The sequence below is a fragment of the Epinephelus moara genome, chromosome 6 (assembly GCF_006386435.1).
Source record: "Epinephelus moara isolate mb chromosome 6, YSFRI_EMoa_1.0, whole genome shotgun sequence".
Lineage (NCBI taxonomy): Eukaryota > Metazoa > Chordata > Actinopteri > Perciformes > Serranidae > Epinephelus > Epinephelus moara.
The window spans coordinates 12,256,231-12,269,628 of record NC_065511.1 but is presented as its reverse complement, the minus strand read 5'-3'; the positions used below and the strand labels follow the sequence as shown (position 1 = coordinate 12,269,628).

General features: G+C 40.8%; 1 protein-coding gene across 1 annotated transcript in view; it reads right to left on the bottom strand.

Annotated features, from left to right (window-relative positions):
* Window positions 1–458: 458 nt before the first annotated feature.
* ube3d (ubiquitin protein ligase E3D) overlaps window positions 459–13,398 on the bottom strand; it is a 33,993-nt gene continuing 21,053 nt past the window's right edge. The window contains exon 10 of the mRNA XM_050046514.1: window positions 459–947. Within this exon, the coding sequence (XP_049902471.1) occupies window positions 927–947 (21 nt within the window). The 3' untranslated portion in view covers window positions 459–926. The remainder of the gene's footprint in view (window positions 948–13,398) is intronic.

Genomic DNA, 13,398 nt, shown 5'->3' with positions numbered 1-13,398 from the left:
GTATAAAGATGTCACAGCAGGACATCCAACAGCACTGAGATATTTTAGTCTGAACCAAATCACAGTCTGACATTGCCATCCCTAGCATCACACCACTAATGTGTAAAAAGTACTTTGACTTTCTGTGAGAGCTACTTGACCGACCAGCTCACATCATGATACATTTTAGAAGGTGAAGAGTGTTTAACTATACATTTTCGCAAGGGTTCTCCCTACCACGCATGTTACATAAACACCATCAATCCCTGGCACACACAAATAAACCCACAACTAGACAAAAAAATCACCTAGCTCCACAAGCTGTAATTACACTCAAGTGGAGGATGCACTGCTGTACCCTGGGGCTGAAGTGCCTCTATAATAAGCTTTTATCAAGAGCCAACTCAAGAACACTGTCCCACATATCAACCAGCAGTGCTCTCTGGCAGATGGAAAAGAAGAAAGGCAGAGGTGAGACCTTCAAAAATACAACAGTTTAATCTGTTTTTGTTGAGAATGGTAAAAAAAAATACAAAATTAAGTTTAGGCATGGACAAAAATACAATGTACACATACAGGCTTTGAAACCACTATGATACATGTTGATTTAATTATACATAAGAAGTAAAAATTATACAACAAGATGTTATCATCTACTCTATGAAAAACTATTCTGACAATGTTATTCTCTTCCACTTTTGCATTTACTGGATGGGCGTTAACATTAAGAAATTTGGCAACAACCTGTTTCAACATGAATCTGTCTGGAGGTGTCGACACATTTCCTTCTGTGGTAATCTCCATTCTCATACTTACTGGAAAACTGTGCAGGATTTTACCTTAACAAATACAAACATGTTCACAAAAGTTCCTCTCTCAGCTTTTTCAGCATCCTCTTGAATTCTCCAAGAGTGAAGTCTTCACCTCCTGGCATCCGATCTTTGGCCTCACAGTCTCAGGTACGCCACCTGAGAACAACAAGCAAAAAGTTTAGGAGAGGTACAGATCTATGCGGACAACTGTGACACATGAGAATAAATTAAAAACAGATTAACTTTCAGAAAACTCCACTTTGTACTGTACAATGAGGAATTTTGTTCCCCAAAGCACAGATGTACTGGATCTCTACGGTCTGCTGATCAGCACAGAAACACATTATCTGCAATTACCGCCTTCAAACAACAAAAACACCACAGGTGGTAGAGATTTAATCAACTTCAAAAACACACATGCAGATAAACAAAGCGCAGAAAACAAATCAGCTCTGCTCTGCCTTCCCTCCCTCCCTGCCTCTCTCTCTCTCCATCTGCTATTCCTGGGCGTTTGCCTGCTGCAGACAATGGTTGCGCTCCACTGAGGGCTCTATATTGGGATGATGGATGAGGGCATTTGCCTCACTCAAGGCCCTGTCTACTCCGTCCCCAAGCCAATGTCTGCTCGCCACTCAAGCGCATCAATGGTAATTCATACAAATGATAACAAACGGCAACTAGAGGTGAGCTGTGAGGCCCAGAAAAAAGAAGACAAAGTGTGATGAAGAACCTGCCTTTATTTTTATTTCCTCTTAATATGTTTACTGTATGCACCAGACCCCAAGGCAAATTCCTGGTAAGTGAAAACCTGGCAACAAACCATATCTGGATTCAGAACCAGAGCAACGGAAGTCTATGTAGAATAGAGAAAAGCTGGTCTGTGATTGAAGGGTTGCTACGTTGAAGTTGGAGAAAGGTTGTACAGTGCCCCATTTTACAAGTTGAGCAAGGCACAAAAACCACAACTCCTTCCATTGAGCTGTACAGTGACTGACATTAGAGCCGAGGCTGCACCGGGCAGCCCCAGAGTGATATGAAACTTGAGTGGAATGATGTTGAAACACTGAATGAGCTCTTGCTTTAAGCCTTTGAAAAGTTTATTTCAGAGCTAATGTATTTCTCTATAACATATATTCATGGCAAAATAAGCAACAAGCAAATTTAAATTTCTGATTAAAAAAGCATGCTTATTTGCATTTCATTTAGGGGGCCCTATGATGCTCTTCATAATTTTCTGCTATATACATATACTGTATATAATGTTACAGTGAAGGATGTTCATATTAAACATGGCCAAAATTTCAAATAATGAGATAAACATAGGTAAAAGTGATCCATGTGAGCAAAAACCTCCGACTGTTCTGTATATGCTGTTAGAGTTTTTTCTGCTTTCTCAACAAGCTGATGACAGCTCGTGACTGACTTCTTTATATGGTCATTTGCTCCAGACACGCAACTGCAAGTGTTTACTTTACATACATGCTACATGTAGCTACATGCTAACATCAGGGAGACATGTCATCTTGGTTGCCGATGTTAATTTCTATCTGATATCGGATCATATTCCTGTTTAAAACATGTACATGGACAAAAACAAATACATAAAGATAAATGAAATATTTCAGCCCCCGGCAACGGCCCGGGTATAAGTCCGGCCCGGGCCCTTTTCTGCATGTCATCCCCTCTGTCTGCTCTGTCTTAACTGTTTGTCTGTGTCACTATCTAACAAAAGCAGAAAATGCCTAAAAATAATCTTTAAGAATACATACATAAAGATAAATACAGTAAAGAAATCTACCATTATAAATATTGAGTTATTGGTTGATTTCTGATTAAAATATATACTTCTCAGGGTCTTTAAAGCTGCTATAATCTATATGTTTATGTTAAGCAAGTGGTGGTTCCTCTATGGCACTGAACCTCAAGTATAACCACAACATAAAATGTAATGTTCAAGAGGCATACCAGCTGACTGAGAGCCTGACTGAAAAGACGAATCACAAGCATATCCAAAGACTCACTACTTTCCGCTTGCTCCTGATGAGTACATTTAAAGGGTCCCTATGGGGGAATTCAAAGTGTATGAGTTGTCTGGACACGGTATTCAGCATGGAAGTAACTGAGCTGGTGGCTAGCAGCTAATGGTGCTAACTTCATAAACAGTGCTAAACAGCGGCAACAGTGCTGAGAGTGCTAACAGTGTTAAGCAGGGTGGGCGCTACATTTCCGCGATGACGCCGCCCCCATATCAGTGGTAACCACCATTTGAGTGCAGTGCAAAGCGTTGGTGATGAGCTAGCTGATGGGACACGCACATGCACAAACATGCATGTGCAGCTGGACCCCAACAAATCACAGAGGTACTGTGAGTTCCCTGCTCAGTGCACCATTACTCTACTGTATCTTAACAAAGCCAATAGTGGTTTGCTGCTATATTAATGCTCTGAATGTCACCTACAGAACCTTTAACTTTTTTAGGAATCAACTGTTTATATAATAAGATGCCACACAAAAGGGGTTCTCAGGTAGCTTATATTTAACAGCGGTAAAATTACATGAAGGTCTTTAAACTGGTGGGGATGCTGACAGCAGGTCTTCCCAGAACACTTGATGATAATGTGCTTACGGGTGTAACACTTCTTTGATCTCATTGAAATTCCTTTGAGCACAGCGAAATAAAAACATCACTGCAAAGCCTTTAGAGTAATACATCTACCTGTAACAAGAGATAATCTTTGGTTTTATTTTCCATTTCTATACAACAGCTCTTCAGTTGAAGAAGGGACTTTACACAACCGGAGGTTAATGGGTGAGTATTAAAAGGGTCTGAGACAATGACAAGAGAAGAGAAGAGAAGACGTGAGGAAGTCTTTCCACCAAACACACACTCTTTGATGCGTGGTGCCAGGGACTGTTATCATAACACTTAAAACTTGGCGAGCGGCACGGTAAATGTTTCTTCACACGTCAAGAGACAGACAGAAGGTGTGGAAAACCAGAACGTGACGGAGGAAACGAGTTGGTGCTGTTGCTAGACAGAGTAATACAATACACTGAAAGCACAGTCTTGCAGTTCAAGCAGATAAAGAGGTAAACAAGGATATATTCCTGGCATTATGGACAAAGCCACTGACCCATATCATTTCACTTACCTCTGTTATTTCTATTATCATCCTTAGGAGTGTCTCCACACCACTCTAAGGACATGGACAAATTTAAACAAAAGAACCACAACTGGTTCTGAATCTGGTACACATGGACTGACTACTGCCTTTTGAGACTTCAACACTCTCTGTTAATGCCACATAGTATTTCAAGCAGTGAGTGAATGTAGCTGTCATCAACTTATTACTAGGCTGAATGGTACTTGCTGAGTGCACACATGATTAATGAGCAGCATTCTCAAACAACATATTCCAATGTGGTTAGTAAGGACAGGAGTAAGGGATAAAAAAAAAAAGACAACTGATTGTAATAAAACGGCTCCCTGACATTTTTGTAGCTGCACCCACAGGCCAGACAGGCTCATTTCAGCCCTGAGCATTATCTTATTAAAATATATATTCCCATATTTGTGTTTAGGAGGAAAATAACAATCACCAATCACCAGTAAGTGTTCTGATCTTCAGCAACTTAATGGTCACAAAAATAAGCAAGTTTCCCTGAAATGGCTGGCAAAACGCTATTTGATTCCACATATTCACGTGTCTTCTGTAAAAACAGGAAGCTAGGAACAAAAATTTTGTGGATATTGGTTGGTGTTACATTAGCCAATCTCACGTCACAAGCAAACATAGGGGCAGCTGAGCCAAAGTGGCAGCTGCTGGATGTGCCAACGATTCTAACAGCTGCAAGGTCTAACAGGGTCAATGAAGCGTTACCTTGCAAGGGGGGTGGAGGCTGGCATTACACTTCCTGCCACCGTGGGTCAGGATGGCGGTATCAGTCAGGACAGATGAATAAGTGGCAACGCTCTTCTGCCCACGCATGGCCCAGGTAGTGCTCAGTTCAGAGTGGCGGTGATTAACAAGTAAATGAGATGGCAAATAGTTGTTTGCTGCTATATTAGTGGTCAAAGTCTCATTTTCAGAACCTTTAACCTTGGGTTGAAAGGGAAGGGGAAAAGATTGTGGGAGTTGGCACAACCAAAAACACATTCACGACCCACAACTGCTATCTAGCTCGTAGGCTCTTGTGCCCTAGTCGCTAACTGGCAGAATTTATAGTCATGGGGGAGTGACAAGTGGGGGAGCAAGTATTTTATTGGATGCAAAATTGGGAAATGGTATGGATACCTCCTAGCCCCCTACTTCTGGCCCCGTTGCTCGGTCTCACCCATGTACGAACTCAGTCTTCATTTTGATCTCAACTAGATAACTGTACATTTTCATGACTGCACCTTGCACGGCTGTGACGTTATTAAATTGAGAAAATCTGTCCACAGAAAGACAGACAGATAGACAGACAGACAGACAGACATGTTAACAACTGGTAAATTACTCGAAATTGCCTCTGTTGTAGTTCCCACTACAATAGGTGCTACCACAATCACATTTTGCCATGATCTCTCAGACCTTTGAACAAACGTGACAGCAACCTTAGGTTCAGGGCATCATACACAACCCATACAGTATAAATCCATCATTCACTAAACATCTAAATCAACAAACTGCGACATTTCTGTCATTAGAGGCAAACAACACTGACTTACCATTACAACATCTTTTTTAATTAACGAACCTATCAGCCTAAATTATATTGTAAAGCAGAGATATCCTGATGTAAACACTAACTAAGAACAGAATCACAAACCCCACGCTCTGTTGATTAATTCCCCCTCTCATCCATTGGTGCACGCGCAATGAATCGAGACGTGTGCGTCTTGGGGGAAGTAATTTATTTCGACAAAATGCAGCCGCTCCTGGTGGAGAGCTGCGTCAAGTGCAGAAAGACTGAGGCGATGTATGATCGATATATCTCCTCAGTTCTTCATTGTAAAACGTTGGATCAGTTTTGGGTTCAGTTTCTGTCTAACTGATATGCTGTCTCTGTGGGAGTGAGGAGGAGAATAACGAGATGGGAGGGAGGAGGGAGGTGTTTTCTGTTCCCGGGCTAAAGAGTGACACTCGGAGCTTGAGCCACTTTACAGCCCATTACATCGGCCAGCCCAAGGACAGGAAGCGGGGAACACAGCAGCCCACACAGTAGACACATATTAAGGCTAAAATTATAGAAGAAAAACACACATAGACACACACACCCAATTCAAAACAGTTACTTTTTAGCTCTGATTTATTGCTGTTATACATGGATTGGGCTGTTCGGGTTCGTACTCATGTATTGTGCTGATAACAAAATGCGAGCAGTCAGTGAGATCCACCTTAAGTGTATGGATATGACACCATTTGGTTGCATATGTAATGTAGAACTGAGCATGCCTGGATGTAATTTGGGTTTCCTTATGAACATACTTTAACACCAAATTGGATGTCCTCTTTTCAGCCTTCAGGAGCTATTTATATGGCAGCTGTTAAAGCTGTAGTAGTCTTTTTAACAACCTTTTGTCACGGCAGGCATTCTGCACAGGTGTAAATGATGAAATTTAATTAATTCCATTTAGGTGAGGCCGTTCCAGGGTGCTGGCACTGTGCATGCTGGCTCACTGTCGATGGCTCTGTTCTATTCAAGTGTCCCTGTAAGCCATGCTGACAGTGTGACAGCATGTGCCAGCATGCACAATACCAGGAGCCTGAAACTGAAGCAGCGAAATGGAATTCATTAAATTTTACCATTTACACCTGTGCTTTTCCTACTGTGACACGTCAAAATGTGTTTTGTGGGGAAGGCCTATTGTGCATGCTTGCTCACTGGACTGGCCTGCTAGGCTGGCTAGGACACTTAAATGGAACAGATCCATTGTTAATGTTATAAGTTACCCCATTGCTTATCCTGCTATGAGTCAAATTGTCAGCAGTGAAAAAGGCTGTTGCCTATGTAGGAGTATGTATGAGCAGTCCAATGTTCAGACAACACTTAAACCCAATTACAGGACTCAACAGTAACGGTTGCAAGATTGCCATTGCCAACCATTTTCACAAATTAGCAACCAGTTCTTGGCCTTTGGCTGCCATCAAAAATAGTGTTTATTATTCGAAGACCAAGCTAAACCAAATTTATTCATCTGTTTCCCCATTAATGTGACAGATGCAAAAGTTCAGAGGGCTCTCTAACACATCTTTTCTGGCTTTGTCCTCAATTACACAATTATTGGTGCAAAATATTTCAGTGGATCTCCAGGGTATGAGGAAGAGATATTCCCCCTCACCGAAAACTGGCACTCTCTGGATGCTCAGGGTCTGTTTTGAACCACACATCTGAGGAGCTACTGACATTGATGCTGGGTATGGTAGCTGCCGAAAAGATGATTCTAACCAGTTGGGAATCACCAACACCCTTCTGCTTTGAGAAATGGCTCAACAAGATGATCATAGTCATACAAAAGAAGAGAATATGGTTCTACAACACTTAAACATCCAATTAAATTTGAGCATGTGATGTCCTTCATTGACTATTTCAAAGGTAATAATCATTAAGAATATATGTCCATCCTTTACTTGTACTCTAGTAACATCTGACTATACACAAAAAATAAATAGGGATAAGTGAGTAACCAGTGGAGACTGCAAGAGCTGGCACACCCAACGACGGGCTGTTGAACACTGCCATTTGCAATTAATTCCGCTGACTGGAAGATTCTTGTAAAACTAACAAAACCACATGGTATGTCATGAGAACTGAAGAACGCTTTCCAGCCTTACCTTGTCTGCTGGATCTCCAAATAAATAATGGATCTGATTCGGTGCCACGGACAAGCTAATATTACAGGATGGATCAGGCATGCAGGAGGTTAATAATGCTAGCTAGCCTGGACTCGGAGTTTGAGGAGCTAATTCAGTAAACAACTCAATGTTTGTTTGTTGTTGTTTTGGGATTACTGCTGGCAGATGTCAAATTTCAGAACAGCCTGCTGAGCTACTGTTAACCTGACAGTGCTGTCATCTCCTGCAGAGACAACATCACACCAACTCTGTTAAACAAATAGTCAGTTTGATTATTTCTCTCAATTTGGGTTGAAATAAATGTACAGCAAAGCACAGTGAGGGGCCGGTTGCACAACATACCTTAAGTTTGCTCCTTAAGTATGACACTTAAGATTCAGTTTTCTTAGGTGAAATTACTGAAGGGTGTTGCACGGAATCTCTTAAAAGGTTTCCATAGTCAAGAAAAGATGTTAAGGCATTTACTGAACTGAAAGAGATTATAGCAATAATAAAATTCTACTGTTTCCATGGAGACCATTTTTTGCTTATACATTCACTTGTGATAGCCTTGGCTACCTCTCACAAGGTTGGCCTGATAGTAAAAAAAAAAATAAAGAGGATAAGAAGCCATGACAACCAAATTGATTGGAGGAAGAAAAGAAATTCTAAGGGAATTCAATAAAAGAAAGAAACTGAAAAGTAAATTTGATCTGAAAATAACAGAAAACATGAAGCACTGAATTTGGAAGGACATTCAGCAGACAGATGAGAGCCTTTGAAATCCAGTGAATGACGCGACACAGGATTGACTTGTGTACATAAAATACCTCGCCAGTAACTGATTGGAAAGATCCTGTTACATAAAACCGCAGATCATTATTGTAAACAGGCTGGAAGAGCGCAGGTTTGGAAAGTCTAGTGATCCAACTCCAGGTGTTGAAACAAATAATGCAATTATAGTGCAAAATCAATTACTTATCATTAAGGGTGTCAATTGGGTTCTCCTGTTCTCAGAACACTCTTTTTGGGATGCCTTCAATTAACTTATTTACCCCCACAAACTCAGCCATGTTGTCGTTAAGATGCAGTCAGAGGTACCTTATGTTTTTTCATTACTGTGGTTGCTAGGGTCCTCTGTGCAAGTAAATCCTTAAGTATAAGACCAAGATAAGGTGAAATACTTAGGAAACCTTAAGGAGAAGACTCAAGGTGCTTCGTGCAACCGGCCTCTGATACTTCATAAAAGTGTTCTGTTTAATTCGGGATATGTCTAGTCCACCAAACAGCATTTAAATGATGTTAAATCTTAGCTATTAATGTTTGGGTATTGTTTGTCCTGTTAACTTACTATAGGCTAATTTAGAGTGACACTTAAGATATTAACGTCCTAGTCTTAGTATGTTATATAGTTATGTTTTTCCATTATTATCATGGTATGTCTGCCTCTCCATTTCTGAGAAACCATTCAGGACTTTCGTATTTTATTTCATGTAAACATATGCAGATATTTGCCATATTTAACATGTTTTTTCCAATAAGTTTATTTAAACGTACGTGACAATTCTTTATCAGTAATAGCAAATTGTTTGATATTTGATCCACATAAGGTGTGAACAAAATTATAAGTTGATCTCAACGACACTGTGGCTGAATCTCTGTTGCTCTCTGGGGATAGTGTACTTTAGCTTTTAATCATTCTTCATTGTCACATTCTCATTACTGAACTGATATATGACTGCATAGCATCTTGTTTAATACAACAGTATAAGGTGACTTTAAATGCCTCACCTAAATGAAATACAGTTGTTAATAATTACACCAGTACTTATTCAGCATGACGAAGCAAACTGTCTGCCATAAAAAAATCTCTACAAGTACATGGAGTTTGGTGATGTCATATAGCTCTCAGTGTAGCTCCACTTCAGCCTGAGCAGCGGTCTAATCAGCCAGAGTAAGTGAAAGCACCTGTGGTTGTGCTGGGCCTTTAACATCCCTTCATTCCCCCATCATTCATTTTCTCTTCTGAATAAGTGATTTTAAATTGTTAGATTACTTTTATAAATCTGGTCTCACAGCACGAATGTCTCTAGAAATACTGTTGCACCCTTACAACAGTGAAGTTGGTGGGTAAAGTATTAGCATAGGCATTAAAAATATCGACCAAAATACAAACACAATGAAACATTTTTCTTTAAACGACGCAGAAGTGATTGCGAATTGTTACTGCTTTTCTCAAGGAGGCTTTTGCTCACTTGAGCCTTCAAAAGCCAACAGTAGGAGAGCCATAATCCTCAGTACCCACCCTCTCTGTTTTTTCTTTCTCTCTCACATCTCCATCTCCCCATCTCTATCAGATGCAACTCTTCAGATCATAATAAGCTTCTAGACCGCCATCTAACTGCTTGCAGTATTTTTCAAACAGTGTTTTAAACAGGGACTCTCGGACGCTCTCAGACCATCTCTGGTAACTCTAGATGGCCCTATGATCACATTACCTTCCTGTCCTTTGCCGCCTATAGCACAAGCTTCTACTATCAGGAAGTGTTCAAGTGTGTCAATTTATCACACTCTCCTTAATGCTGTAATTGCTTCCAGAACCAGACAGATAGTATGTCCTATGTCTGGGTCGCTCTATCTGTAGCCTTCTCCATTTCAGTAGAGCCTAATTCCCCCCCACCACCATCACCTCTGTCATGTTGTTGCCTCAGAAAACAACAATACCGTTCATCATTGTAGCACAATGTGTAAGACAAACAAGACAAACATTCATTACATTCGATTGTCATCCTCGGGGCTCAAGGTGTGAGAGTGAAACTATAGGGAGCATTTTACGGTGTGACACACATTACCTTTATAACAAGAGAGGAGCCTGCTGTAGGTGAGATCATTAGAATGGCAGTCTGGTGTAAATCAGCCCTCTATTCCAAATTCCACTTCTTCTCAGGCGACATACTGATGAGTTTCAGCTTTGATATTGTGTTATTCCGACAAAAAAGAGCACAGCAGGATAGAAAAATACAAATACTGTCTCTCTCTGAGTTCAGGCTGACATTAGATGAGTTCAGAAAGTCTGCTTTGAATCAACTGTTGTTGAGATTGGAGTTTACTTTGTAGTACAGCTAGAAAGATTACAAACACATTGCCTCTCTCAGGCCTGTTATAGCAGCCTTTAGCAGCATGGTGGCATGCTAAACTATGATCACGCTGTAGTATGCACACTGAAGTTACAGGTGCTGTGTGCAGCTGGCTGAAACATCAATACATCATTATCAAACCAATTGCAGAATCTTGGTTCACTGTGGGCTAATCCCCGGCCCCCTAAGTTACCGTTGCTGTGTTAAGCTTTCCAATCTTCCAGTACAGAGGTTTACAGTGATAAGGGTGGCAAATGTAGCAATCAAAAGCTGCAGGATTTTTTAAATAAATTCAGATTTTAGACAGAGGTAGAAGAAGCTTTTTATTTCGAGCTGACAACCGTTGATTTGCCACTCGAAATGGCAACTCCTGGCAGATTTTAATAGCTGTGGCTGGCTAATTATGCTAATGTTGATTAACTTTTTAATTTTTCCAACAGATTTGTATTAAAATGAGAACCCAATAACACCCCAACCCCCTGCAAGTGTGTTTGTGCTGTGAAATGGTGAAATGAGAGTCATCAGAGGCCCTATGATATGATATGATATTATCACGACACAAAAGTCGCAATACATTATCACTGCTATGTTAAACATGTTGCAATGTGGTGTGTATTGGGATAAAAAACATTGCAATTTATTGCCTTTTTTAATGGCCAATGATGTCTCCAACTTAAGAACCTTGTCAACATCTCTGTTATTTACTAAGATAAAGGTTTGAGTCTGTTAATCTCACTTCAGTCATTTTTATTGCAGCAGCATGTGTCTAGTGGACTGAAAAAAGCAGTTGATTATATCATTCTAGTAGGCTACCAAAAGTTGAATTTGCATTTGTAATATTCACTATTTATACAACACACAAATTGGTACTTGGCGTCCATGTCACGATACAATATTGGCACACAAAAATATTGCGATACTATCATTTTTTCCCCTCTTGTTTCTCACCTACTTGTTCTTTGTGGTTATAAATAGAACTTTTGGCACTAAACCTCAAATCTATCCTATCTCCATTGTAGCAAATCACAGACAGAAGGGAAATGACAGGGAAGAGAGACAGAGAGAAGGAGAGAGATGCAAACCAGTGTAAACAGCTGTTTCTACATGCCTGCTGAATTTGATTGATTATTGTGAATGTTCTGATTTTTAAATATAAATAAATAATACTTTGTATGTGATGAAAGTTTTGTTCAGTTTTAACAGCTAACACCTAGGTGTTGTCCAACGTGCTCAAGGCAGTGTAGGTATTTGTTGAGTTCTTCTTTGTTCATGTGCACACTCACTTTGACTCTCACAAACACATTCAATAAAATATACTGGCAATGTAATGTAAAAAAAGAAAAAAAAACACTATCAACCTAAAATATTATGTTGTTATTATGTAAACCGATCAGCCAAAACATTAAAACCACCGTGGATAACTTTGATTATTTTGTTCCAATGCTTTGTTCTGCTGGGAAACCTTTGGTTCTGGCGTTCGGGTGGATACCACCTGACATGTTCCACCCACCCAAATACTGTTGCAGTAGTACCCCCCCTCATGGCAACAGTACTCCCCAATGGCAGTGGCCCCCCACCAGAAAAAAGCAGCAGGCCACACTACAAAAACTGTTTAGAAATGGCCTGTGGAGCGTGAACAAAAAGCTCAGGGTGTTGACCTGGCTTCTAAATTTCCCAGGTCCCAATCTGTTCGAGGATTCTTGTGATGTGCTGGTACCCCAGATGTACCCCTAATCCAAGGTGGGGCCTCCTTGGATGAGACTTGGCTCTGACCTGTCGAGGCATGGACACAGGATCTCTGGGAGTGTCCTGCGGTGTCTGGCTCATGGACACAGGATCTCTGGGAGTGTCCTGCGGTGTCTGGCTCCAGTGCGTTGGTGGCAGATCCATTTAGTCCAGTGGGTTGTGAGGTGGGTTAAGCCTAGTTCACATTACACGATTTACACTGCGATTTTGACGTCGCAGAGGATCTTGAGAGCCACCTTGGGTCGAAGGTGAGTCGGCTCGGCAGATAGTCTGCCACCACGAATCCTCATGTGTGAACAAGCCTACGAGCAAGTCGCTCCCTTGTCTGTGACTGCGACTGGATATCTGGCATGCTAGAAAACTGGAGAAGTCTGACACGACTGACAAAGAGCATCAGCCAATGAGAGGCGGGATACGTTCCACATCAGCACGCAGGAGGACGGAAGAAATGTGAGGAGGACAAGCCGCAGGGTTTCCACTTGCCAGGTCCGCTTATTAGCCGTGACTTTGGGATTGTTTCTAAAGTGGAGTTGCTTATTTGGGCTTGCTCTCTAAACATCACCTTTCTCTCTATATATATATACACTACCGGTCAAAAGTTTTAGAACACCCCAATTTTTCCAGTTTTTTATTGAAATTCAAGCCATTCAAGTCCAATGAATAGCTTGAAATGGTACAAAGGTAAGTAGTGAACTGCTAGAGGTTAAAAAAAAGGGTAAGGTTACCCAAAACTGAAAAATAATATACATTTCAGAATTATACAAAAAGGCCTTTTTCAGGGAACAAGAAATGGGTTAACAACTTAAAGCCGTTCTGCAGCAATGGAGGTTGATCAAGCCTTGAAAGTTGGTGCTACCAATTCCTACAGGTGTTCCAACTTTTCTTGATTACTTACAACCCCCTCTG